A 24,209-nucleotide genomic window follows, 5' to 3' on the forward strand; every position below is an offset into this window, starting at 1 on the left:
GTTCTATTTTGGTTTCATCTGACCACATGACATTCTACCAATCCTCTGCTGTATATCATCCATGTATCCATTTTGGTATAAACTCAACTCGTCGTGTTTGGAGGAAGAAGAATACTGAGCTGCATCCCAAGAACACCACACCTACTGTGAAGCATGGGGATGGAAACATCATGCTTTGGGGCTGTTTTTCTGCTAAGGGGACAGGACGATTGATCCGTGTTAAGGAAATAATGAATGGGGCCATGTATCGTGAGATTTTGAGCTAAAACCTACTTCCATCAGTGAGAGATTTGAATGGTTGACCAAATACTTATTTTCCACCATAATTTACAAATACATTCTTTAAAATTCCTATAATGTGAATTCCTGGATTTTTTTTTTCACATTATGTCTCTCACAGTTGAAGTGTACCTATGATGAAAATTACAGACCTCTGTCATCATTTTAAGTGGGAGAACTTGCACAATCGGTGGCTGACTAAATACTTATTTGCCCCACTGTATGTGTGTGTAACTAATGCCAGCTCGTGCGACTGTGCGGCACCACATGTGTAATCCTTACTTCCCCAGGACAACAAGCTGACGGCTCAAGCTTTTGGCTTATTTCCCTCTCCCCAGTGCAAAGGAGGCGGAGTCAGACAGGTTACAAATGTCCATTTGGATACACATGTTATGTAAACATCTGTGAGATGTCATTGCTACATTAATATAAGAATGCCACATCTATGCGAGTGTTATCTTGATGATAAACGGCATCCTGTGTGAGACAACACGGTGTGATAAGCAATTGGATGTCATCACCACACGGCACAGATCCATCCATGGAAAACAAAAACACAATTTTGTGTGTGTGTGCGTCTACAGATGTGTGACAGGAGCTGTTTCACAGAATGCAGTTCTACTATTTTTAGATATTTAAGTCGACATCTTTTCACTTCAACCCGTTAAAAACTGTACTGTTTTTTTTAGTGTTCAGTTTTAGTTTCTTTCAACTAGCAGCTTAACAACAAGTAGTCAGTTCATGATTAGCTTGATTTTGGATTTGAGTTCATACATTAATGCCTATTTGATCACCTAAGTCACTATACCTACAAGTGAAGTCTTTGCCAATCACTGTTTTCCCTTTTAGCATTAAACATTTGTTTTAAAAAATCAGTGCAGTTTTCTTGGTTGTTCAGAAAAATGTACAAAACAAGGAGGCCTGGGCGGTTTCTTGGACTTCTCTCCAGACCACAGATTACCAGATTCCGCTAGAGCGGCCGCCGGGAGGGGCCAGGATCCTAGCAGAGGACCTCTTGGGGATATGGTCGTCAACCTGAGAGCCTGTGAGGAATACACACAATGCAGTTAAGCTCTGTTTTCACTTATTGTGAACATTTTTGTGCGATTAAGTTGCAAAGTGTACTACATATGCTGTTTTTATAGTATCCCAACTTCACATCCATCCTAAATAGCCTAAATGGTAGAAAGAGAGCCTGATCTACTAAAGGTTTGCATGGAATATAACACATGCAAACTTGATAGCACTGGGGCGCAGAGGATTGTGTCTCTTCAGTGAGAGAAATAAGGAGAGCAATCGATTTAGTGCAGGGGTCTCCAAATGACAAGCCGCAGGCCAGGTGCAATCCGTCTTGTCCAGCCGCTCAGGCAAATCATGTTGTTGCTGTTCAGATTTACTTTATGAAAGAGAAGTATGGGATACTTGTCTTGTTGCCTTATTTGTATTTGACTTTGATAAAGGTTTGGATGTATCAAGTGTTTGGCACAGCCGGACCGTACCAGGAGGGGATAGAAAGCAGAAAAAAAACGAAGACAGAGGGGGAAATTGTGGGGACTTTGATTGATTGACTCTGAGTAGAAATGTATATATATATATACAGTATATATATACACGCCCACTAATAGTACTTGTAATTTCATAGTTTACATGGCACTAGTCGATCAGTACCGGAAGACATGACCAGTCCACGCATGCGCAGAGACTACATAATTTCCATCAGTTTGATTTACAGCAGTTATTTTTGTGGACGCCGTCACTGTAACTATGGTTTCTTTTGTGTAATATTTATTTGATTAACAGTGTCATATAAAAGATTACATACAAAACAAGACACCTGTTACTTAAGAATACATGATTTATTTTCAAACCTTATAGATCCGCACAGAAACCTGAACTACGTGCTCAGCACCCTTAAATGGCAATTTTTTATTTTTTTTTACTACTTTATTTACAACCAATACATCAATCCACAATACTAATCATTTAAAAGTATATTTTTTGTCAAGCCACAGACATTGCTTTAAATTACAGGAAGAAAGTAATCAACATTAAAAAAAAAAAATTACAGGATGGGAGTTAGTGGGGCCCCCATGCATCATTATTTGCAATGACAGAAGAATAAAAGTAGTTGAAAATGTAAAAATAATATAATACTCCCTGATTTTTTTTATTCTAGACCTTGTTGATGTTTATATTATATTATTATTTTTAGCTGCAGGCATTACACTGCAGGCTCTTCCCACTCCTCTTGTGTCTCCTTCTCACGGACAGCAAGCGCAGGTTCTTACACACGTCACACACTGTCACGTCATAAATCACATACGTATACGCCCTCACCCAGCAGAGAGGTAGCAGCATGGGGTAACATTAGCTGTGATGCTAGCGGAGCCGAGCAAGTGGTAATATGAGAGAAAGAAGGTGTGAATCTGGTAACAAATTAAGGAATAATTAATTCCCAAGAAAAACAGCAGGGGGTCAATCGTCTGGCGGTGGTTTGGCTTCAAGCGGGAAGATGTCGAACAGACAAACTTTAATTTGTCAAGTGTGGGGCACAAGCGTTGCTACCAAAAGTAGAATTACTGCTGATATGTAGCATAATTTTAAAAGTCACCTGCTACAGAATGAAGAGTGCTTGAAACTGCATATCAACATCTCCGTTCGGTGCCACATCCACAAAATGCCAAAGCAACAATTTCCAAATCAACACTGTATGAAAAAAAATCAACAACAAAAGGAGATAATGTCTGCAGTAAACTACCACATTGCAAAGGACATACACTATTTGATTTCCTGTTATGCAGCTCATTTTTATTTGACACTTATTGAAATGTCTTGTGTGACATCATGCACTAAAGTGCACTTTGTTTGTTTTAAACTAGTGTAGTGGCGAAAAAGGTGCACTTTAATTTAGTGTTGTTTTGATATGTCATCTTAGTGACATGCACAAAAGGGCATTAAAGGCCTACTGAAATGAGATTTTCTGATTTAAACGGGGATAGCAGGTCCATTCTATGTGTCATACTTGATCATTTCGCAATATTGCCATATTTTTGCTGAAAGGATTTAGTAGAGAACATCGATGATAAAGTTCGCAACTTTTGGTCGCTAACAGAAAAGCCCTGCCTTTACCGGAAGTCACAGACGATGACGTCACCCGTTGATGGCTCCTCACATCCTCACATTGTTTTTAATGGGAGCCTCTAACAAAAAGAGCTATTCGGACTGAGAAAACAACAATTTCCACATTATTTTAAGCGAGAATGAAAGATTCGTGTTTGAGGATATTGATAGCGACGGACTAAAAAAAAAAAAAAAATGTAGTTAAAATATAAAAAAAACGCGATTGCATTGGGACAGATTCAGATGTTTTTAGACACACTTACTAGGATAATTCTGGGAAATCCCTTATCTTTCTATTGTGTTACTAGTGTTTTAGTTAGTTTAATAGTACCTGATAGTCGGAAGGGTGTATCCACGCGTGTATTGACGCCAGTGTCTGATGGAAGTCGACGGCAGGTGTACGGACGGCAAAAGCTCGGAAGAAAGTTAGTTTTGTAACATGGTTGTGATGTTGAAAAATCTATCCCATCCGGAATGTTTTGAAGGCATTTCTGTGTATCTAAATTATGTAGATAGACCACCATAATTCTATGTGCAGTACCTGGTTTGAGACAAATAGCAATGTCTCATTGTCTTTTCTTGCAGTGACACTGCTCACTGTTATTTCCTCACTATAGCTCTCCCACCCACACACTTTGTTTTGAACACATTTTATACACTGTTATAACCCCCTAAGAGAAAGCACTGTATGGATTGGTGGTAACAATGTTATTTTGACATACCCGAGAGGCTAAAGGAGGACTCATGGAGGTCTCGGACGCCTTGTTGCACCCTAATAACACCTTTGTTGGTTCCGTCTCCGTCAGTGGGGCTCAAACCAAGCTCCTTCTTCATCGCGTTGGTGACCTTAACCACATCACCAGAGTAGGGATCCCTGTCCACGCCTTTGTAAGCCTGAGCCTGTGCATGGAGCCATGCAGGTCTAATAATCAGACTTTAAAAATGAGAACTAAATCACAAAGATGAGACGTGTGCTCACCTTCTCCCTCTGCACCATCTTCTTGTAGAGGAAATCAGGGAAGGTACGCTGTGGGTAGAATTTCCCGGAGCCCTCGGCGCACATGAACGTAGCGTTCTCGCACACCAGACGTCCTCGGCTGATGGTGACCAGGGGGACACCATGGCAGCGCAGCCCCTCGTACAGGTTGAAGTCTCCGCCTTGCACCTGAGTGCTGACAGAGATGGTCCTGCGCAGAGAAGACATCATTTATGACACAAAGGCAGGATTCAAACCTCCAAAAGCGACTCACCTTGTCGCATCTGGATCCCACACCACCACGTCAGCATCTGCTCCAGGGATGATGCGACCTTTGCGCGGGTACAAGTTGTAGATCTTGGCAGCATTAGAGCTGGTCACGGCCACAAAACGATTCTCATCCATCTTTCCTGTAACCTGCAGTGGGACATGAGCTCATTTTTGACTAGGTAGGACAGGGGAGTGCCATGTGCAGCCTAGGGTCCATGTTTGACACGTAGCTCATGCTTTGTTGGTTCTTTAGATATTACAATTATGGCCTGATCTACTAAGATCCCAAATAATACGATTAATAACATGTGCTAACACTAAAATTGTGTGTACTATTATCGGGTGTGTTGTGGGTTATCTTTTGATTGATTGAGACTTTTATTAAATAGATTGCACAGTACAGTACATATTACGTACAATTGACCACTAAATGGTAACACCCGAATAAGTTTTTAACTTGTATAAGTCGGGGTCCACATTAATCAATTCATGGTGTAAATATACATATACTATCAGCATAATACAGTCATCCCACAAGTTAATCATCAGACTATATACATTGAATTATTTACAATCCGGTGAGTGGGATGTGGAGGGGGTTGGGGCGGAGGGGTTAGGTTTGGTTGATATCAGCACTTCAGTCATCAACAATTATATCATCTGAGAAATGGACATTAAAACAGTCTGACCTCGTGGGATATGTACAGCGAGCAGTGAACATAATGAGCTCAGAAAGCATAAGAACAAGTATATACATTTGATTATTTACATTTGATTATTTACATTTGATTAATTGCAATCCGGGGAGGTGGAATGAGGTGGGGGGAAGGTGTTAGTCAAGGGTTGAAGTTCCCTGGAGGTGTTCTTTTAGTGCGGTTTTGAAGGAGGATAGAGATGCACTTTTTTTTAATACCTGTGCATTCCCTATTGATGTGGCATAGAAGGAGAATGAGTTAGGACTTTTGTTAGATCGGAATCTGGGTTTAACGTGGTTTGGGGAGCTCCCCCTGGTGTTGTGGTTATGGCGGTCATTTACTGTACGTCAAGGAAGTAGTTTGACATGTCGGTATCAGGGAGGTGTAGCAAATTTTATAGACAAGGCTCAGTGCAGGTTGTTTTACTCTGTCCTCCACCCTGAGCCAGCCCACTTTGGAGAAGTGGGTTGGAGTGAGGTGTGATCTGGAGAGGAGGTCTAGAAGTAACCTGACAAGCTTGTTCTTGGATGTTTGGAGTCTAGATTTGAGGGTTTTGGAGGTGCTGGGATACCAGGAAGAGCATGCGTAATCGAAAAAGGGTTGACTGAGAGTTCCCGCTAGAATCTTCATGGTGCTTTTGTTGACCGGAGAAGAGATTCCTTAGAGAAACTGTGTGTACAATTAATAACAAATGGTGCAGAATGCCCTATTTAAATGAGGCTTTTGTGTGTACTACCAGGGGTGCCCATAAAACCACTCATTTACTGCACACCTATGTTGTGGAAAATGTAGCGCACACATAATTATTTTCTGGGCTACTGGGAAGCGCAATCTAGATAACATGAATGTGAATGTGGAAATAGTGTCAAAGCGCTTTGAGTTCCTTTAAAAAAAGGTAGAAAAGCGCTATACAAGTACAACCCAATTACTATTTAAATGTAGACGCAAAACAGTTCCCGACTTGATAAGTCACATTGTGAGTGCTAAATGATGTTTGCATCGCTTCCTCCCAGTATTGTGGCCGTTCTGATAATCAGCATACATTCTGCAAATACATAACAATTTTTCTCATTTAAGAGACACAATTCTCAGTGCACAAGCTTAATAGATCAGCTTTCCATGCATGCACTATCAAGTTCAGAAATGTTAGAAAATCCGGCCTCTACTGAATAACACAAAGCTGAGAAGTGAATGTTGTGTTCAGACAGCTAAGCATATATTCATACTTGCCAACCTTGAGACCTCCGATTTCAGGAGGTGGGGGGGTGGAGTGGAGGCGTGGTTGGGGCAGGGGGCGTGGTTAAGAGGGGAGTATAATTCACCAACTCGAGTATTTCATATATATATATATATACATATATATATGTATGAAATATTTGACTTTCAGTGAATTCTAGCTATATATTTATTTTATTATATATATAAATAAAATAAATAGTTGAATTTCAGACGGCACCTATCAAATACACCAGGGGTTGGGAACCTATGGCTCTAGAGCCAGATGTGGCTCTTTTGATGACTGCATCTGGCGCTCAGATAAATCTTAGCTGAGATTGCTTAACACGATAAGTAATGAATAATTCCGCTGGTAATCACGATGTTAACAACGTTCAAAATATAAAACATCCTCATGCATTTTAATCCATCCATCCGTTTCTACCGCACTTGTTCAAGAAATAACAATGTTATTAAAAACAGTTAGAGACGCATTTAGTTGTATTCAGTGTTAAAAAATATGATATGGCTCTCACAGAAATACATTTTAAAATATTTGGCTTTCATGCCTCTCTCAGCCAAAAAGGTTCCCGACCCCTGAAATACACAGTAATAAAAACACAGTTGTTCTACTAACTGTACTGTGCTTGCTGGTTACTAAAATAAAACCAACAACACTTATCTTTCACTATTTGAGTAACCTTTGTTCTGCCATTTGCGTACTGGCGAGAGTCACTTGCCGTCAGGTGCGCAACACCACATAAATCGTTGGCCAATCAAAAAGCAATCCCATAACGCTATAGCCAACATTCACCAGGAGATGGCCACAAACAACATAGAATCACTCTATTACAGACGGCGTCGCCATGGCTGTAACTTCCTCGTTCTTCTGCTTGTCTCCTTGTGTGTGCGTTTTTTTATTAAAATCCGTAGATGTTGTAACGTGATTGGGCAGGCAAGCTGTTTGTATAGTGGGAAAGCGGGCGTGAAAACAGGCTGTCCCCACTCAGGTCCGCATGGAGTTCGAGGGGCTCCGCTGAATTTCGGGAGAAATTTTCTTCCGGGAGGTTTTCGAGAGTCTCCCGGAAAATCCGGGAGGGTTGGCAAGTATGCATATATTGACCTACATTTTATTGCCTTTAGCATCTTTATTGTACAAAGTGAATTGTTCTATTTCAAACTCATTGATGGAAATTGTGCTACAAGATGAGAACAGGAAGTGAACAAATGTGTTACTAATTGCTATGAAATGAAGAAGGTGTGGGATTAAATAAGATTAGCTTCTTCCTACTCTTTTTCGAACTTGTAATAAGAAATGAGAATGTGGATTATATGATCTTATCATAATGTATCTGTATACATCCATCCATCCATTTTATACCGTGTCCCTCTCGGGGTCGTTGGGGTGACTGTACATGGTTCATAACCCTAACTATAATCCAAATATATGCGTCCTTTAATTTTCTATATGGGGCTTTGGAATGTGAACACTCTAAATTGCAGCTATTCTATGTGCGTGATGAGTGCACGTACCACACCCCGCTCCCAGATGACGCTCATCCTGTCCTGGACCCCAGGTACACCATGGGGGATCTTGGTGAAGTCCTCCTTGCCCAAAGCTCTCTGCTTGGTGCTAAAAGGACGATGCTCTGACGCAACAACACTCAGGGTGTCACTGGAAACAGGGTGAGATTTAACTGGGCAGACTCAACAAGTGTGTTTGAGTGTATCGTACACTCACTTGCCCAACAGGCCCATCAGGTAGCCTGGCGTATTGGGGTCAAGGCGCAGAGGGGGGACGATGACATGGGCGGCAGCATGAGGCCAGTCTTGGTGGTAGTATTGCATCCCGTTCAGCACTGCATGAGCAACTGTGGTCTCAGCGTGGACCACCTTACCTAGAGAGAGGAGTTTTGTCATAGCCAGAGCCACAATCTGCGTGTGTTAGTGACAAGTGATGGGGACTCACCCTGCATCTTAGCGGCAGCGACCATATCTCCAGCTCCCATGCAGGAAACGTTCACCAGATAAATTGGGCAGTGAGCCTGTAAACACAGAGATTATTTATGACAAAATGCGTGTGTGAGTGTGTGTGTGTGTGTGTGTGTGTGTGTGTGTGTGTGTGTGTGTGTGTGTGTGTGTGTGTGTGTGTGTGTGTGTGTGAGATTACCCTATTGGCGATGGTGACTGCTCTGTGGGTAGCCTCAGACTCCAGCTGCAAGAAGGAATAACATGAACATTTAGCTGTAAGGTATTTATACTTCAATCACTTCTCTAAAGCAACAAGTGCTTTGTAAAAATATGAATGATTGACTGGATTTGTGCTTTAGTCTCCTCACTGGATTAATAAAGTAACTACTATGATATATTATTTGCTTTCCCACAACTTCCTCTCATTAAGATAATTTTTTATTTGTAGGAGTAATTTTGAAGCTATTTCAGACACAGAGGAAGTCATAAAAATGATTACACTGACTAGATTAAAATCAATCAATCACAAGGACTTTATTAAATTAGTTTTTTTAAATTGTATTTTATTTAAAGTTTTATTGAACAAAGTTAAGTTTAATGTCTATATTTGTGTACTTGCATCAAGGTTATAAAACTGTGGCTTTTACTTACATCAGGCAAGATGGTTACGGTACTTTTTAGTTTTGAGTAGATTTTTAAACACTTCATTAAACTTGTCAAATTGTACTTTTTATTATTCTAGTCCTCTTTCCACCTCTGCCTGTTATGATAGCACCTGGTCAGGGTTGACGTTACTCCATGATACAGAAATGACAGGTCATGTGCAGGCAAATAAGTCATTTTATTAGTTACCAAGAAGTTGCTCAAACAAGGGAGCACCGCAGCTGAAGCAGCAGTTCACAGGAGAGAAGTAAAAGTACTTGCAATATGCAGAAAAAGACAACTAAATGCACAGGAAGCAACAAACAGAACACATAAATTATACAGAATGCCACGTAAAACAATGTACCAGCTGTGTCTGTACCAGGACGCTGGAAAGTAAAACCTCCTGATAAGACATTGCCGGCAGGTGAGTTTCCTAATTACTGACAGAGCAAAGGCCACCGGTAAAATGGCTGAGAACAAAGGCAGACAGGAAGTGGAACGAAAAATAATAGCGCTAGACAGGAACTTTAAAGGCCTACTGAAACCCACTACTACCGACCATGCAGTCTGATAGTTTATATATCAATGATGAAACCTTAACATTGCAACACATGCCAATACGGCTAGTTTAGTTGACTAAATTGCAATTTTAAATTTCCCGCGAAGTTTCCTGTTGAAAATGTCACGGAATGATGACGCGTATGATGACGCGTGCGTTTGACGTCTCGGGTTGTAGCGAACATTTTTTTCCAGCTCAATCCAAGCTATAAGTAGTCTGCTTTAATCGCATAATTACACAGTATTTTGGACATCAGTGTTGCTGAATCTTTTGCAATTTGTTCAATTAATAATGGAGACATCAAAGTAGAAAGATGAAGGTGGGAAGCGGTGTATTGCGGCTGCCTTCAGCCACACAAACACAGCCGGTGTTTCCTCGTTTAAAATTCCTGAAGGTGAAGCATTATTATGGGACAGAGTGGTCAAGCGAACATGAATCCCGGCAGGTTTCGGTGAGAAAATTGTGGTAATAAGTCGGCTCTTACCGTAGTTATGAGCGGAGCTAGCGTCGTCCTGCAGCTACTGCGGATTATTACCTCCTCCAACCTGAGACACTAGCGCTCACCACACCCGTGGCCACAACCCTCCGACTTTCAGGTACCATATGATCTCACTAAAATACTAGTAACAAAATAAGCAGATGAGGGATTTTCCGGAATTATCCTAGTAAATGTGTCTAATTACATCTGAATCGCTCCCACTGTCCTCGCCTTTTTTTTTTCTATTCCTTCACTCTCAATATCTTCATCCACGAATCTTTCATCCTCGCTCCACTTAATGGGGAAATTGTCGCTTTCGCGGTCCGAATCGCTCTAGCTGCTGGTGGCTCTTATTGCAAACAATGTGAGGATGTGAGGAGCCCTCACACCGGTGATGTCACGCGCACATGGTCTGCTACTTCCGGTAAAGGCAAGGCTTTTTTATTAGCGACCAAAAGTTGCAAACTTTATCGTCTATGTTCTCTACTAAATCCTTTCAGCAAAAATATGGCAATATCGCGAAATGATCACGTATGACTCATAGAATGGACCTGCTATCCCCGTTTGAATAAGAACATCTCATTTTAGTAGGCCTTTATTACAAAACAGTATAGCATAAAGGCCAACCTGTCATGAGGGATCATGACACTGCTTATTAAATCGTATAAATTCTGTATCTGGATGATTTATTTTTGGTAGTGAAAGCACAGCCGCTAAATTAGGGCCCAAAGCACAATTTTTTTTTGAGGCCCTTCTACCTTAATGATAACGTTTTTCACCATTTATATCCATCCATTGGGTGGCTGAAGCCTACCCCAGCTGCAATCGGGCAGAAGGCGGTTTATACCCTGGACAAGCCACTACATTGCAGGTAGACACCAGACAGATAGACGGACAACCAATCACACACACATTCACAATTAGTACTTTTTTTAAAACTAAATTTAATTTGATGCATGATTTGTACTAAAACAAACTCATTGGAAATAAATTGTTCAATATTTTTAGTGCAAAATAAAAAAATTAACATACTTAAAACATACATTTGCATATCTTTCTGACGCACTTTAGACTGGGATTCGATCCCAGGAAAGCTATTTATCAGCCCAGCAATACCACTAAGGTAACAATGTAGATATCAACACAAACTTGCTGTTATATTCTTATGAGGACTGAGCAGGAAGGGGCTAGGAATAAGTTTTTGGTAAAATGTCATAGTAAGCGTCCTCACATTCATTAATTGTCATTTTACATGAGCTTATTCACAAAAAACTAGGCATTCCTAGCATTGCGTGGACTCACGCATCCCGTGATCTGCATATAGGGTGGCCCTGGTTCATACTTGCCAACCCTCCCTGATTTTTCTGGGAGACTCAGCGCCTCTCCCGAAAATCTCCCGAAATTCAGCGGAGCTGGAGGCCACGCCCCCTCCAGCTTCATGCGGACCTGAGTGGGGACAGCCTGTTTTCACGTTCGCTTTCCCACTATATAAACAGCTTGCCTGCCCAATCACGTTACATCTACGGATTTGAATAAAAAACTGCACACACAAGGAGACGAAGCAGAAGAACGAGGAAGTTACGGCCACGGCGACGCCGTCTGTAATAGAGTGATTCTTTGTTTTCTGTTGCCATCTCCTGGTGAATGTTGGCTATAGTGTTATGGGGTTGCTTTTTAATTGGCCAACGATTTACGTGGTGTTGCACACCTGACGGTAAGTGACTCTGGCCAGTACGCAAATGGCAGAACAAAGGTTACTCAAATAGTGAAAGGTAAGTGTTGTTTTTTTTTTTAGTAACCAGCAAGCACAGTACAGTTAGTAGAACAACTGTGTTTTTATTACTGTGTATTTGATAGGTGCCGTCCGAAATTCAACTATTTCTTTCATTTATATATATATATATATAATACAATAAATATATATAGCTAGAATTCACTGAAAGTCAAGTATTTCATACATATATATATTTATATACATATATATATTTTTATATATATATATATATATATATATATATATATATATGTATAAATATATATGTATATATATATATAAATATATATATGTATATAAATATATATATGTATATAAATATATATATATGTATGAAATACTTGACTTTCAGTGAATTCTAGCTATATATATTTATTTTATTATATATATATATATATATATATATATATATATATATATATACTTGGTGAATTGTAGATGTATATATACTCCTCCCCTCTTAACCACGCCTCCGCCCCCACCCCCGATCACGCCCCTACCCCCACCTCCCGAAATCGGAGGTCTCAAGGTTGGCAAGTATGCCCTGGGTGAAAGTTCTGAATTAAGTCCTCGATCATTATAATTTACTGTATTCACTTACTGATGTTTACAATGCATATTTGGGAATACAAATGTTACTTTTACCTCCTCAGGCCGGCTGACTTCAATACCTTCGGGTCCATTTATACCCAAATCCAGAGCCTCTCTCGCGCCCTACAAATACACACAGAGCTTCAACATGACTGAGAAATAATTTCTCACCTAAAGGACACAGGGTATTCAATGCTACGTTACAAAATTGTGTGCGTGTGTTGTGCATCGTGCACCTCTGCCACCAGCTCTCCGTTCTCAGCGTGCACGCGTGCGATGGCCCCAATGTCCTTACAGGTCTGCAGTGCCTGGTAGAGTTCTGAGTCCCTCAGCATCATCATGTCTTTGTAGGCCATGGACATCTGGAAGGAGTTGACTCCATGTTCCCTCACCAGGGTCTCCATCTCATTACGCACCTGAGCGCAAGCGGATCAGCATGTGTTTGTTATATGGGGCATGAAAAGCTTTAACAAGCAGAGCCTAAGCACATGCCCCCAGATGGTATCATAAAACTGCAGGTAAGGATCATTTAATAGTATTGTTCCTTAATTTAGCATAGCACTGTCAATTAAACAGATGTTTTGTGTTGAATATTGCTGGTTAATGCAGTTGTACCTGCTGTAATGATGCAGCAGCAGCAGCTATAGCAGACACACTATAGCCAAAGGCAGAAAGAAGCATGATGACTCAAAGAATCTGCCTATTGTGCTCAGTGATGTGTGTTAACATACTTCCTTTAGGGAATATAATCTAGGTCATTACACGTTTCACCCATATATGAAAATGTGTCGATTTCTTTGGGTCAGTGGTTGAAAAAGCCTCAGTGGTGTTTCCTCCCCCGTTGCTCTGACGTTACCTTTGGTCCCCACCAGGTCACGCCGACATGCAGAGCGTAGTCGCAGCACGCCTTTGCGTCAGCGAGAGCTCGGCAATGCTCGTAAGCATCCACCAGGGAGCAGTGCTGCTCAGGCAGGACGTGGGCCATCACCATGGTGGTGCCGCCCATCAGAGCCGCCTGGGTGAAGTCAAAGAAAAATGATGGCAATTATTAACAAAAAAAAAACATAATTATACAGATAGCTTGTCATTTAAACACTCTTATTCAGGTTATGTTTTGCAAATAAATATTCTATATTATAAATTGGTTTATTATGGATGACATAACCCGAGATATATTTATATATATATATATATATATATATATATATATATATATATATATATACAGTGTGGCAAAAAAGTATTTAGTCAGCCACTGATTGTGCGAGTTCTCCAGCTTAATATGATGACAGAGGTCTGTAATTGTCATCATAGGTACACTTCAACTGTGAGAGACAGAACGTGAAAAAAAAATCCAGGAATTCACATTGTAGGAATTTCAAAGATTTTATTTGCAAATTATGGTGGAAAATAAGTATTTGGTCAACCATTTAAAGCTCTCACTGATGGAAGGAGGTTTTGGCTCAAAATCTCACGATACATGGCCCCATTTATTATTTCCTTAACACGGATCCTGTCCTGTCCCCTTAGCAGAAAAACAGCTCCAAAGCAGGATGTTTCCACCCCCATGCTTCACAGTAGGTCTGGTGTTCTTGGGATGTAACTCAGTATTCTTCTTACTCAAAACACGACGAGTTGCGTTTATACCAAAATGGATGCATAGATGATACGGCAGAGGATTGTCATGTGGTCAGATGAAACCAAAATAATAATGTTTGGTATAAACGCAACTCGTCGTGTTTGGAGGAAGAATAATACTGAGTTGCATCCCAAGAACACCACATCTACTGTGAAGCATGGGGGTGGAAACATTATGCTTTGGGGCTGTTTTTCTGCTAAGGGGACAGGACGATTGATCCGTGTTAAGGAAAGAATGAATGGGTCTTGTATCGTGAGATTTTGAGCTAAAACCTCCTTCCATCAGTGAGAGCTTTGAATGGTTGACCAAATACTTATTTTCCACCATAATTTACAAATAAATTCTTTAAAATTCCTACAATGTGAATTCCTGGATTTTTTTTCACATTCTGTCTCTCACAGTTGAAGTGTACCTATGATGAAAATTACAGACCTCTGTCATCATTTTATGTGGGAGATTTGCACAGTCAGTGGCTGATTAAATACTTTTTTGCCCCACTATATATATAGTGTTTTAATGCTATTTTTTTCTTACATATCTTCTGTTTCATCAAGCAATAAGAAAGCAGAGATCAAAATGAGCCGAACGGTAAGCAGTGGTCAGGGGTTCACCTTGGTGCAATATATTGTTGCCATGACAACAGACATTACTCTGCCATGTCATCCATGTTCCCACTATCCTGTCTCTTCGCCAGTGAGATTACACTAGTAAGTCTCCCATTCATGATCCTCAGAGCCTATTTTTGTGTTGAAGTGATGTAAAAAAAACGGCAATTTTTGGGGAAAAAATAGGGATTGCAGCCAAATGGCAGCCAGAAGGTACACCAATTTGCACTGATACTGTCAAGGCGTGGACTATGGTGCGGTTTGTTTTCCCGTGGTGCAAAGCGACTATATCGGACATGGCGTGAAGGTAACAACATGATTTCAATCTTAACTCGAAAAAAAAGGAACTAACGAAAGGCACTCTCAGCAGAGGTTCAAAACTTGGCTAAGAAAACAAAACTTGCACTAAGGCAAAATAATGGACAACAAAAACGAAAATACTTACTGAGACTGACAAAGAGCATGGATCATCGGCATGGATAACATGTGTGTGTAGGAGGTGATGTCGCCAGGCTGACTGCCTGGCAACTACAGGCTTAAATAATGCTGTGGTGATTAACAGGTGCATGAGTCCAAAATGAACAGGTGTGTGACATGACAGGTGAAAACTAAATGGTAGTCATGGTGTCAAAAACAAACCAGGGTGCGGAAAAACAGGAACTAATGGAGTCAAAAACAAAACAGAACATAACTAAACCGAACATGATCACAAAGACATGACATATGCAGATTGACACTGTGATGCGCTAACCTCCAATTACTTAATCAATCAGTGTTATAGCTGTACAAAACACTGCACAATCTGACTTAAAACGGTCACACTGGACACAGAAAGGATCTTCACTTTATTTTAGATTTGTTTGATGAAAGTATTGTGCTTAAGACTGGTTGCTGGTCTGTAACTGTTACGTTTCAGTATAACAGGGAGGTGTCATGGTTGTGCATGCCAGCTGTTGGTCTTGACCCCAAGATGCAATGACAGCAGGCGAGGTGCTTATAAAAAGCATCCTGATTTGCAACAAGGAACAAGTGTGTCCAGATTGCCAGTCTGGGACAGGTAAGGTAGGCAGCGCTCACACAGGAGAAGTAGTGTCAAACAGAAATATGAGTGCAGGACAGAAAATAAAACAAAATATACTACTAAAAATAATTTTCATGAGATATTGTGACAATAGCGCAATGTTATGTACTACAAAAAGTACCGATATGAAGTCACAATTAGTTGAGACATCCAGAAGTTTGGGTAAAACAAACCTATTATTGTTAAGTAGTGAGCCCAATTAATACATCTGCATCATCAAATGAGTGGTTCTCACGTCAAGTTAGCCATCGTTATTGTTAAAGAGTATTGTTCACATTGGATGACAATGAGCTGGGCATGAATCCAGCGTTTCAACCCAAATCCATGTCTAATTTAGAGACCGCGATCCCCAACTGTGAAGATAATTCCCTTGGAAGAAACATAAAGGAGACAGAGAGAACCAACACTGGAACGAGCATAAAGACACCTTGATACGATTGTGGTGCAATTTAGTCCATTAGTACTGAGTGATACGGAGAGTTGAAGCCAAATGTTGGTGGTGTAAACAGGAGAGATTCATCCAAGACAGATTGTACATCAGTCAACAATGATTTAGTAGCTAACTAATTTTGTGTATAATAATCCCGCTTCCAAATCCTTCACTTGTGCGCTGTCGAGTGTGACTACTCCCAAGGACATTGACTAGACCAGGGCTATTTAATTACATTGTTCCAGAGCAGGCTAATTCAACTGGCAGCCCACGGGCCACATCCGGCCCACAATAGCTTTTAATTTGCCCCGCCAAACATCACCCAAATAGGCTTGAAGAAACCATTGAAACTAGGGTTGTTCATGTATGCAGTACTGTCGTCACCCCGCGGGGGCAACAGCAATGCCTATGTGTGACAATAAAGTAGCAGTGAGGTGAGTAGAAGAAGACTACTCATTCAAACCAAAGATGGCACTATCGATCCTGAAAAATAATCGAAATACATCTAGAAAATAGGACTTTTAAGAGACTGTACAACAACGTATGAATGTTTTGAAATTGATGACTTTGTGATTTGTGGTGGTGTTGTTTTTTGTCTGACTAACGCAGGCAATTAAAGCTCGTTTTATGCATGTAGCGCTAAATTTTAACAGTTGAGGGCTGTAATTCTACACCTGAGGTTTAATTCTGTTTAGCTACATTCATTTTGTGAAAATTTGGTGAAAAAGGTTGAGAACACCTGAATTAGTAGACCTTTCTGTACACAAATCCCACTGGGGTTCAAACCAAGCACATCTGGATTAGAAAACCAGTACATTACTAACACTGCGCGCTACAGGGGGCGGTGACTTTGTCAAGGGAAATCTGCTAACACATCCTTAGCAGGAAAGGCTTAGAGAATACATTTGCAATAACATTTCAAATAAAACTACCTGTCATTCGTAAATTGACATTTAATCCCTCTTCCCTCACGGATGGCAGGGCTCGAAGCACAGCGTGTGATCTGCTTATAGAGATGGGCGGTCAAAACGGTGGCCTTCTAATGGTTAAAATGTCAATGCAAGGATCTGCCAATGTGTATACATTGGCACGGTAGTGTTTTAATTACATTTACTTTGCTACAAAAATGTTAAAATCCCTCCCGTATGCCAGATTTGGCCGCCATAACACCAGTTACAAAGCCCTGGACCAGACAATCATGCACATAATTTACCTACCATCACCCTAAAATAAATATGTGACCTAAGTACTGAGGAATACCACATTATCAGGTTTTTCCATTAATTTATTATGTCTTTACGTGATGTAAAGGGCAGATTCTTAGATGACAATGTCTTCATCCACGGTGCTTAAATATGTTCAGGGAGCATGCAACATTGTTTTCACACATGGATTGGCCTCCTCACAATGCAGATATTCACCCCAGTGGGATTCCTTGCTGAAAATTGATGCATATTTACACAAAAAAAGTGGGAAAACAACATTATGTACTGTATAGCTATACAGCTTCTCCCCATTTGCGTTACATATCTAGCATTATACTGTTGGGAAGCTTATACAAAGCCCGTTTCTATATGAGTTGGGAAATTGTGTCCGATGTAAATATACACAGAATACAATGATTTGCAAATCCTTTTCAACCCATATTCAATTGAATGCAATACAAAAACAATATATTTGATGTTCAAACACATAAACTTTATTTTTTTTTTGCAAACAATAATTAACTTAGAATTTTATGGCTGCAAGACGTGCCAAAGTAGTTGGGAAAGGGAATGTTCACCACTGTGTTATATCACCTTTTCTTTTAACAACACTCAATAAACGTTTGGGAACTGAGGAAACTAACTGTTGAAGCTTTGAAAGTGGAATTCTTTCCCATTCTTGTTTTATGTAGCGCTTCAGTCGTTCAACAGTCCGGGGTCTCCGCTGTCGTATTTTACGCTTTATAATGTGCACACATTTTCGATGGGAGACAGGTCTGGACTGCAGGCGGGCCAGGAAAGTACCCAGACTCTTTTTTTACGAAGCCACGCTGTTGTAACACGTGCTGAATGTGGCTTGGCATTGTCTTGCTGAAATAAACAGGGGCGTCCACGAAAAAGATGGCGCATAGATGGCAGCATATGTAGTTCCAAAACCTGTATGTACCTTTCAGCATTAATGGTGCCTTCACAGATGTGTAAGTTACCCATGCCTTGGGCACTAATGCACCCCCATACCATCACAGATGCTGGCTTTTGAACTTTGCGTCGATAACAGTCTGGATGATTCGTTTCCCCCTTTGGTCCGGATGACACAATGTCGAATATTTCCAAAAACTATTTGAAATGTGGACTTGTCAGACCACAGAACACTTTTCCACTTTGCATCAGTCCATCTTAGATTATGTCGGGCCCAGAGAAGTCGGCAGCGTTTCTGGATGTTGTTGACAAAGGGCTTTCGCTTTGCATAGTAGAGCTTTAACTTGCACTTACACATGTAGCGACAAACTGTATTTAGTTACAGTGGTTTTCTGAAGTGTTCCTGAGCCCATGTGGATATATCCTTTAGAGATTGATGTCGGTTTTTGATATAGTGCCGTCAGAGGGATTGAAGGTCACGGTCATTCAATGTTGGTTTCTGGCCACGCCGCTTACGTGGAGTGATTTCTCCAGATTCTCTGGACTTTTTGATGATATTATGAACCGTAGATGTTGAAATCCCTAAATTTCTTGCAATTGCACTTTGAGAAACGTTGTTCTTAAACTGTTTGACTATTTGCTCACGCAGTTGTGGACAAAGGGGTGTACCTCGCCCCATCCTTTCTTGTGAAAGACTGAGCATTTTTTGGGAAGCTGTTTTTATACCAAATCATGGCACCCACCTGTTCCCAATTAGCCTGCACACCAGTGGGATGTTCCAAATAAGTGTTTGTTGAGCGTTCCTTAACTTTATCAGTATTTATTGCCACCTTTCCCAACTTCTTTGTCACGTGTTGCTGGCTTCAAATTCTATAGTTAATGATTATTTGCACACAAAAAAAAGTTTATCAGTTTGAACATCAAATATGTTGTCTTTGTAGCATATTCAACTGAATAGGGGTTGAAAATGATTTGCAAATCATTGTATTCCGTTTAAATTTACATCCAGCACAATTTCCCAACTCATATGGAAACTGGGTTTGTATGTGGGGAGATGGCGTGGGAGTGGGGTGGAATGGAAAAGATGAAGAGGAAATGTTAGAGAAGCGAACAGTGGGCACAAACACAATCCTGATTTTTCCTATTAAGCATGGTGTTAGTTGCCATGGTAGCGAGGTCAGTGGGTAGGGAGCTGGCGATTAAGGGGGTTGCTGGGGTGAGTTGGCATGTGGAGGATTGAATACTCCCCACCCCCCAAAAATTCCTCTCACCCTATTTCAGTTGGCATTCCTTCGTTTCACTAAGCCACATGGTGGTTTGCTGTTTAATCTCCCAAATGGTCTATCACAGGTAGTGTTTGACCTCACACAGGGTTGTGCTGTACCTTTGTGCCGCTGTAGAAGTCATCCTGGATGGCGGCGTTCATGAACGTCTGCTCCAGATGCACAGAGGTGTCAATCCCGCCAGGCAGCACCAGTTTTCCAGAGGCGTCGATCACCTTGGCGCCCCCTGGAATCATCAGCTCCTTTCCGACCTTTTATAGACAACAAATTGAGATGAGATTATACCCCCACAAAAAACACACCACTATTTTTTTCAACTGGGTAAGCATCCATGCTTAATGTAAAAAAGACAAAAATATGTGTCCTCTGCAGTGGACATTTGTTTTTGATCTTTTTCTTTTTTGGAGTTACACATTTCTGAAAAAATACCACTGATAATGGGAAACAGAAATGCTCTCAAAAGGATGTTGATACGATAGATTTGTTATTCAAAATCCATCCTACCTGCTGAATGATTCCGTTTTCGATGTAAACATCAGCTTCCTGGGTGAAGTCATCATTGACCACTTTGCCTCCCTTGATGAGAATGCGCATGGACCCCATGTTGGCAGCCAATCTCCTACCAAAAGTATGACAATGACATTTTACGTTGTGTTTCCAGCAATATAATCTAGTCTTCTTCAACACATTGTACTGTCGTAATGCACTTTCACCACACTGCAAGTATTGCAGGATCATTTAATGATGTATTTAACTGAATATGTAACTATAAATCTCATGTTCATTTAATGTTCCTATGGGGGGCTTTCCTTTCTGAATCATGAATCTAATTAACCTAATTTGACGATGCACAATGTAGCTGATGGTTACTTAGCGTTCCGAGCACCATCTTCAGAAAACAAAACCTTCTGGCTATGATAATGTCTTTGGTTTGTGTGGATTTAAACCACACAATGTATAAAACCATTGTTTTAGTCCCAAACCTTTGTGAATCAGAATTGTACGTAAATTTACAGAATGATCAGATGGTTAAGAATCCTCTTATGTAAACTAGGTTTTTACGTTAGACCAGTGTTCCTCAACCACCGGTCCAAGGACCCGTACCGATCCGTGACGCATTTGCTACAGGGCCGCACAGAAACAATGATACATTTATAAATTATCCGTATTTTCTCCGACTTAACTTTCGCCTGTCCCACCTAACACACCAATTGTCAAGCACGGACTTGGACTTGGATTGTTTCTTTCGACGCAAGGGGAAATTGGCACGAGCCACACGTGAATGTGAGTACATATTATTTATTAAACGCTGTAACTAAAAAAAGGCAAACAAATGGCGCACACAATGGCGGAGAACAAACTTGACTAATGAAAAACAAAAGACTAGCATAAAGGCTACAAACTATAAACATGAAACAAAAACACTTGCACTGTGGCATGAATAACAAAATGATCATACAGCAATGGCATGGCATCAAGGCAGTTTGAGGAATGTGAAGTTGCCAGGCTGAACACTTGGCAACTGTGGCTTCAACAATAGTAGTGATAATTACCAGCAGGTGTGAGAACTGAGGACAGGGGCGTGACATGAGGGTGAGGTGAAAATCAATGAGTTGCTATGGAAATTAGATAAGAAAAGGAAGTGCAAAAGCGGGAAACAATTGTGCAAAAAATAACCAAACATGACAAAAACGAAACATGATTTCATGGGCGTGACACCAATAGGCTTGTTAATAATTGTATATTACAACTCCATTATTATAGTACATGGGACAATGCACATTAATGGACATATAAAATGTCAATGTGTCGGATTATATAACCTAAGGCTAATTTTTCATGCTCATTTTTGCCACCCGTAGAAAGCCGGTTGGTGAAAATAATGCATACAATAAACCCGTCCCTGGTGGAAAACAGGTTGGGGAACACTGGGGCGGTATAGCTCGGTTGGTAGAGCGGCCGTGCCAGCAACTTGAGGGTTCCAGGTTCAAACCCCGCTTCCGCCATCCTAGTCACTGCCGTTGTGTCCTTGGGCAAGACACTTTACCCACCTGCTCCCAGTGCCACCCACACTGGTTTAAATGTAACTTAGATATTGGGTTTCACTATGTAAAGCACTTTGAGTCACTAGAGAAAAAAGTTATATAAAATATAATTCACTTCACAACACTGCGTTAGATAGTATATGATACAAATGATATAAACTTAGCCAACGATAGAGCTTTTAATACTATCCTGATATCGTTATAATGCATGTTGATGACACATTCTCGCTGTGTCCCGCAAAATTGATAGCGACAAGCAAACTACTACCTCCTTGTGAGCGAGTGGCTAACGTTCTTCCATAGTGCAAGTCACTAAATCTCTCCTCCATGGCGGAAAATAAACAATGTTTCCTACAAGACACTGAAGAACGAGGAATAGCCAAACATGCTACACTACACACTGTAAGAGGAAAAAATAAGCCATTCAAACCGCTACACTCGATATCTTGAATGTAAGTAAACAGAGGTGGGCGGATCGATATAAATATCGACTGTAACAATATCAAGAACAGTATCAATACATGGTCATTGCAACAGTGATACGATTAATATATTTTATTATCGCACCATCTTTTATTTGTCATTTTTGTTACAGCTTACCAACTAAGGAATGTATTTGAATATGTATTTGATATTGTTAAACCATTTTCTCTGAATATAAATGTGAGTAAACATTTTACATTGGAACATTTGAAGTATCAGCACTGATATGACAAAAAAATTGTCCCTGTAGCTACTTGGTATTGGATGATACCCAAATGTGTAGAATCCTCCAAAACTAATGTAAAGTATCAAAACAACAGAAGAATAAGTGCTTAGTACATTTAAACGTAAGACTAGCTATAACCATGTTCCAACACAAAGTAACCAGATATCAACAATAAATCTGCAGGTAGATTAATAATAGTTTTGACAAACTAACCCAAAATGATGCAATGTTATCAGATATGTCAGCAGCCAAATTTGGAGCTTTGGTAGCCCATTTTGAAATGCTTATATTATTATTCATATGACAAATACTATATTGTGGTAGATAATCCAAGTTCCTCAAATATATGTACACATATTGAATGGATATTAGGGTTCAACGAACATAAGTAGTTTAATCTTCAAACTGTGTGTGCTAGTGTTGGTGTGTATTCCAGCATGGATGGCTGTATGCAATGTGTTTGCTAGCAGGACACAATAGTCTCCTAGTCACACAGAATCAAGTCAAAGAGATGGATGAGAACAGAGGCTAGAAGCAAGAGTGCATGGGGCCTGGGGGGTGCACAGGGATTAGAATGAAAACAGTAAATCGTTTACTGAGGACCCCAAAAGTGAGATGCCAATCACGTGGACCCTGTTATTCTGAAGTCTTTGACACATCTGTCTCATCGTAAGTGTTAAATTGCGACAGTATCACTTTGGTCTTTGCTCGTTCAAAGACAGCAGGACGCTGATGCTGGGAATATTTTCGGGGGGAGGGGTGGATGTTATGGAAAGTAGTGTTCCTCCCAGGCTTGCCAGCCAGAATAAAAGAGTGGTCTCCCAGGAGATGGGAACTGGGGTGCTTTCAGTGGAAACAAGGCCGCCATACTCACACACATGCAAACACTTGCATGACAGCATCAAGACTGAGCTGACCGTTCAATCAATTTATGGTCGACGGAAAACAAGAACAAAGAGGGACATTTTCTTGCAGTGACATAAATCATTTTATCTGAACAGAAAGATTGCCGTTTAAATTGCTCATAAAAAGAGCTGCTGTATATAATCACATAAATATATGAATTCTAGCAGTGGACAATGCAGAAAGTGGAATTATGCCATTAAATATGTGATGTACAGTAGAACCTTGATTTACAAACGCCTCTCTTTGCATCCTTTTTGTCATGTCATGTGATCATGTTTTGTTTAGTTACGTTCTGTTTTGCTTAAGACTCCATTGTTTCCCGTTTTTGCACTTCCTTGTTTGTTTTGTTTCCATGACTACCCATTAGTTTTCACCTGTCCTCAAGTTTTTGTTTATTGTTCATAGTTTCTGCCTTTGTGCAAGTTTTGTTTCATTAGTCACATTTGTTCTCCGCCATTGTGCGCGCCTTTTGTTTGCTTCTTTTTTTGTAGTTATAGTGTTAAAATAAAAGATGTCATTACCTTCACGCCTTGCCTGCTCCAAATTTCTTTTGCATTCCGGAAAAACAAAACCTAAAGTCCACGTATTGACACTTTTCAGTTTACGAACCTTTACATCGAACCAAATATGCCTCTGTGATTGAACCATGTTTCGGCGTATCAACCCTTTGTTCATTCATTTATTTTGCATGCAGCTTGAAGCCATCGGGGGTTGCCACTTTAATAACATCACTTCCTGTACATGCGGGCATGGCCATTTTGAATAGACAGGGCCCCCTACCTAACATCATGTTTACATCTTGTAAACACAGGCAC

The 24,209-nt window shown here is 40.4% G+C and overlaps 1 protein-coding gene across 1 annotated transcript in view; it reads right to left on the bottom strand.

The window, feature by feature from the left end:
• Positions 1-437: 437 nt before the first annotated feature.
• The window catches only part of LOC133542394 (dihydropyrimidinase-related protein 5-like), a 47,418-nt gene continuing 23,646 nt past the window's right edge, over positions 438-24,209 (bottom strand). The window contains exons 2-14 of the mRNA XM_061886460.1: positions 20,239-20,353; positions 19,836-19,985; positions 13,430-13,588; positions 12,810-12,989; positions 12,628-12,696; positions 8,726-8,770; positions 8,525-8,600; positions 8,297-8,453; positions 8,089-8,230; positions 4,650-4,792; positions 4,379-4,586; positions 4,122-4,299; positions 438-1,322 (exon numbers count right to left, since the gene is read on the bottom strand). Of these exons, the coding sequence (XP_061742444.1) occupies positions 1,237-1,322; positions 4,122-4,299; positions 4,379-4,586; positions 4,650-4,792; positions 8,089-8,230; positions 8,297-8,453; positions 8,525-8,600; positions 8,726-8,770; positions 12,628-12,696; positions 12,810-12,989; positions 13,430-13,588; positions 19,836-19,985; positions 20,239-20,337 (1,692 nt within the window). The 5' untranslated portion in view covers positions 20,338-20,353 and the 3' untranslated portion in view covers positions 438-1,236. The remainder of the gene's footprint in view (positions 1,323-4,121; positions 4,300-4,378; positions 4,587-4,649; positions 4,793-8,088; positions 8,231-8,296; positions 8,454-8,524; positions 8,601-8,725; positions 8,771-12,627; positions 12,697-12,809; positions 12,990-13,429; positions 13,589-19,835; positions 19,986-20,238; positions 20,354-24,209) is intronic.

The sequence above is a fragment of the Nerophis ophidion genome, linkage group LG24 (genome assembly GCF_033978795.1).
Source record: "Nerophis ophidion isolate RoL-2023_Sa linkage group LG24, RoL_Noph_v1.0, whole genome shotgun sequence".
NCBI classification, from domain to species: domain Eukaryota; kingdom Metazoa; phylum Chordata; class Actinopteri; order Syngnathiformes; family Syngnathidae; genus Nerophis; species Nerophis ophidion.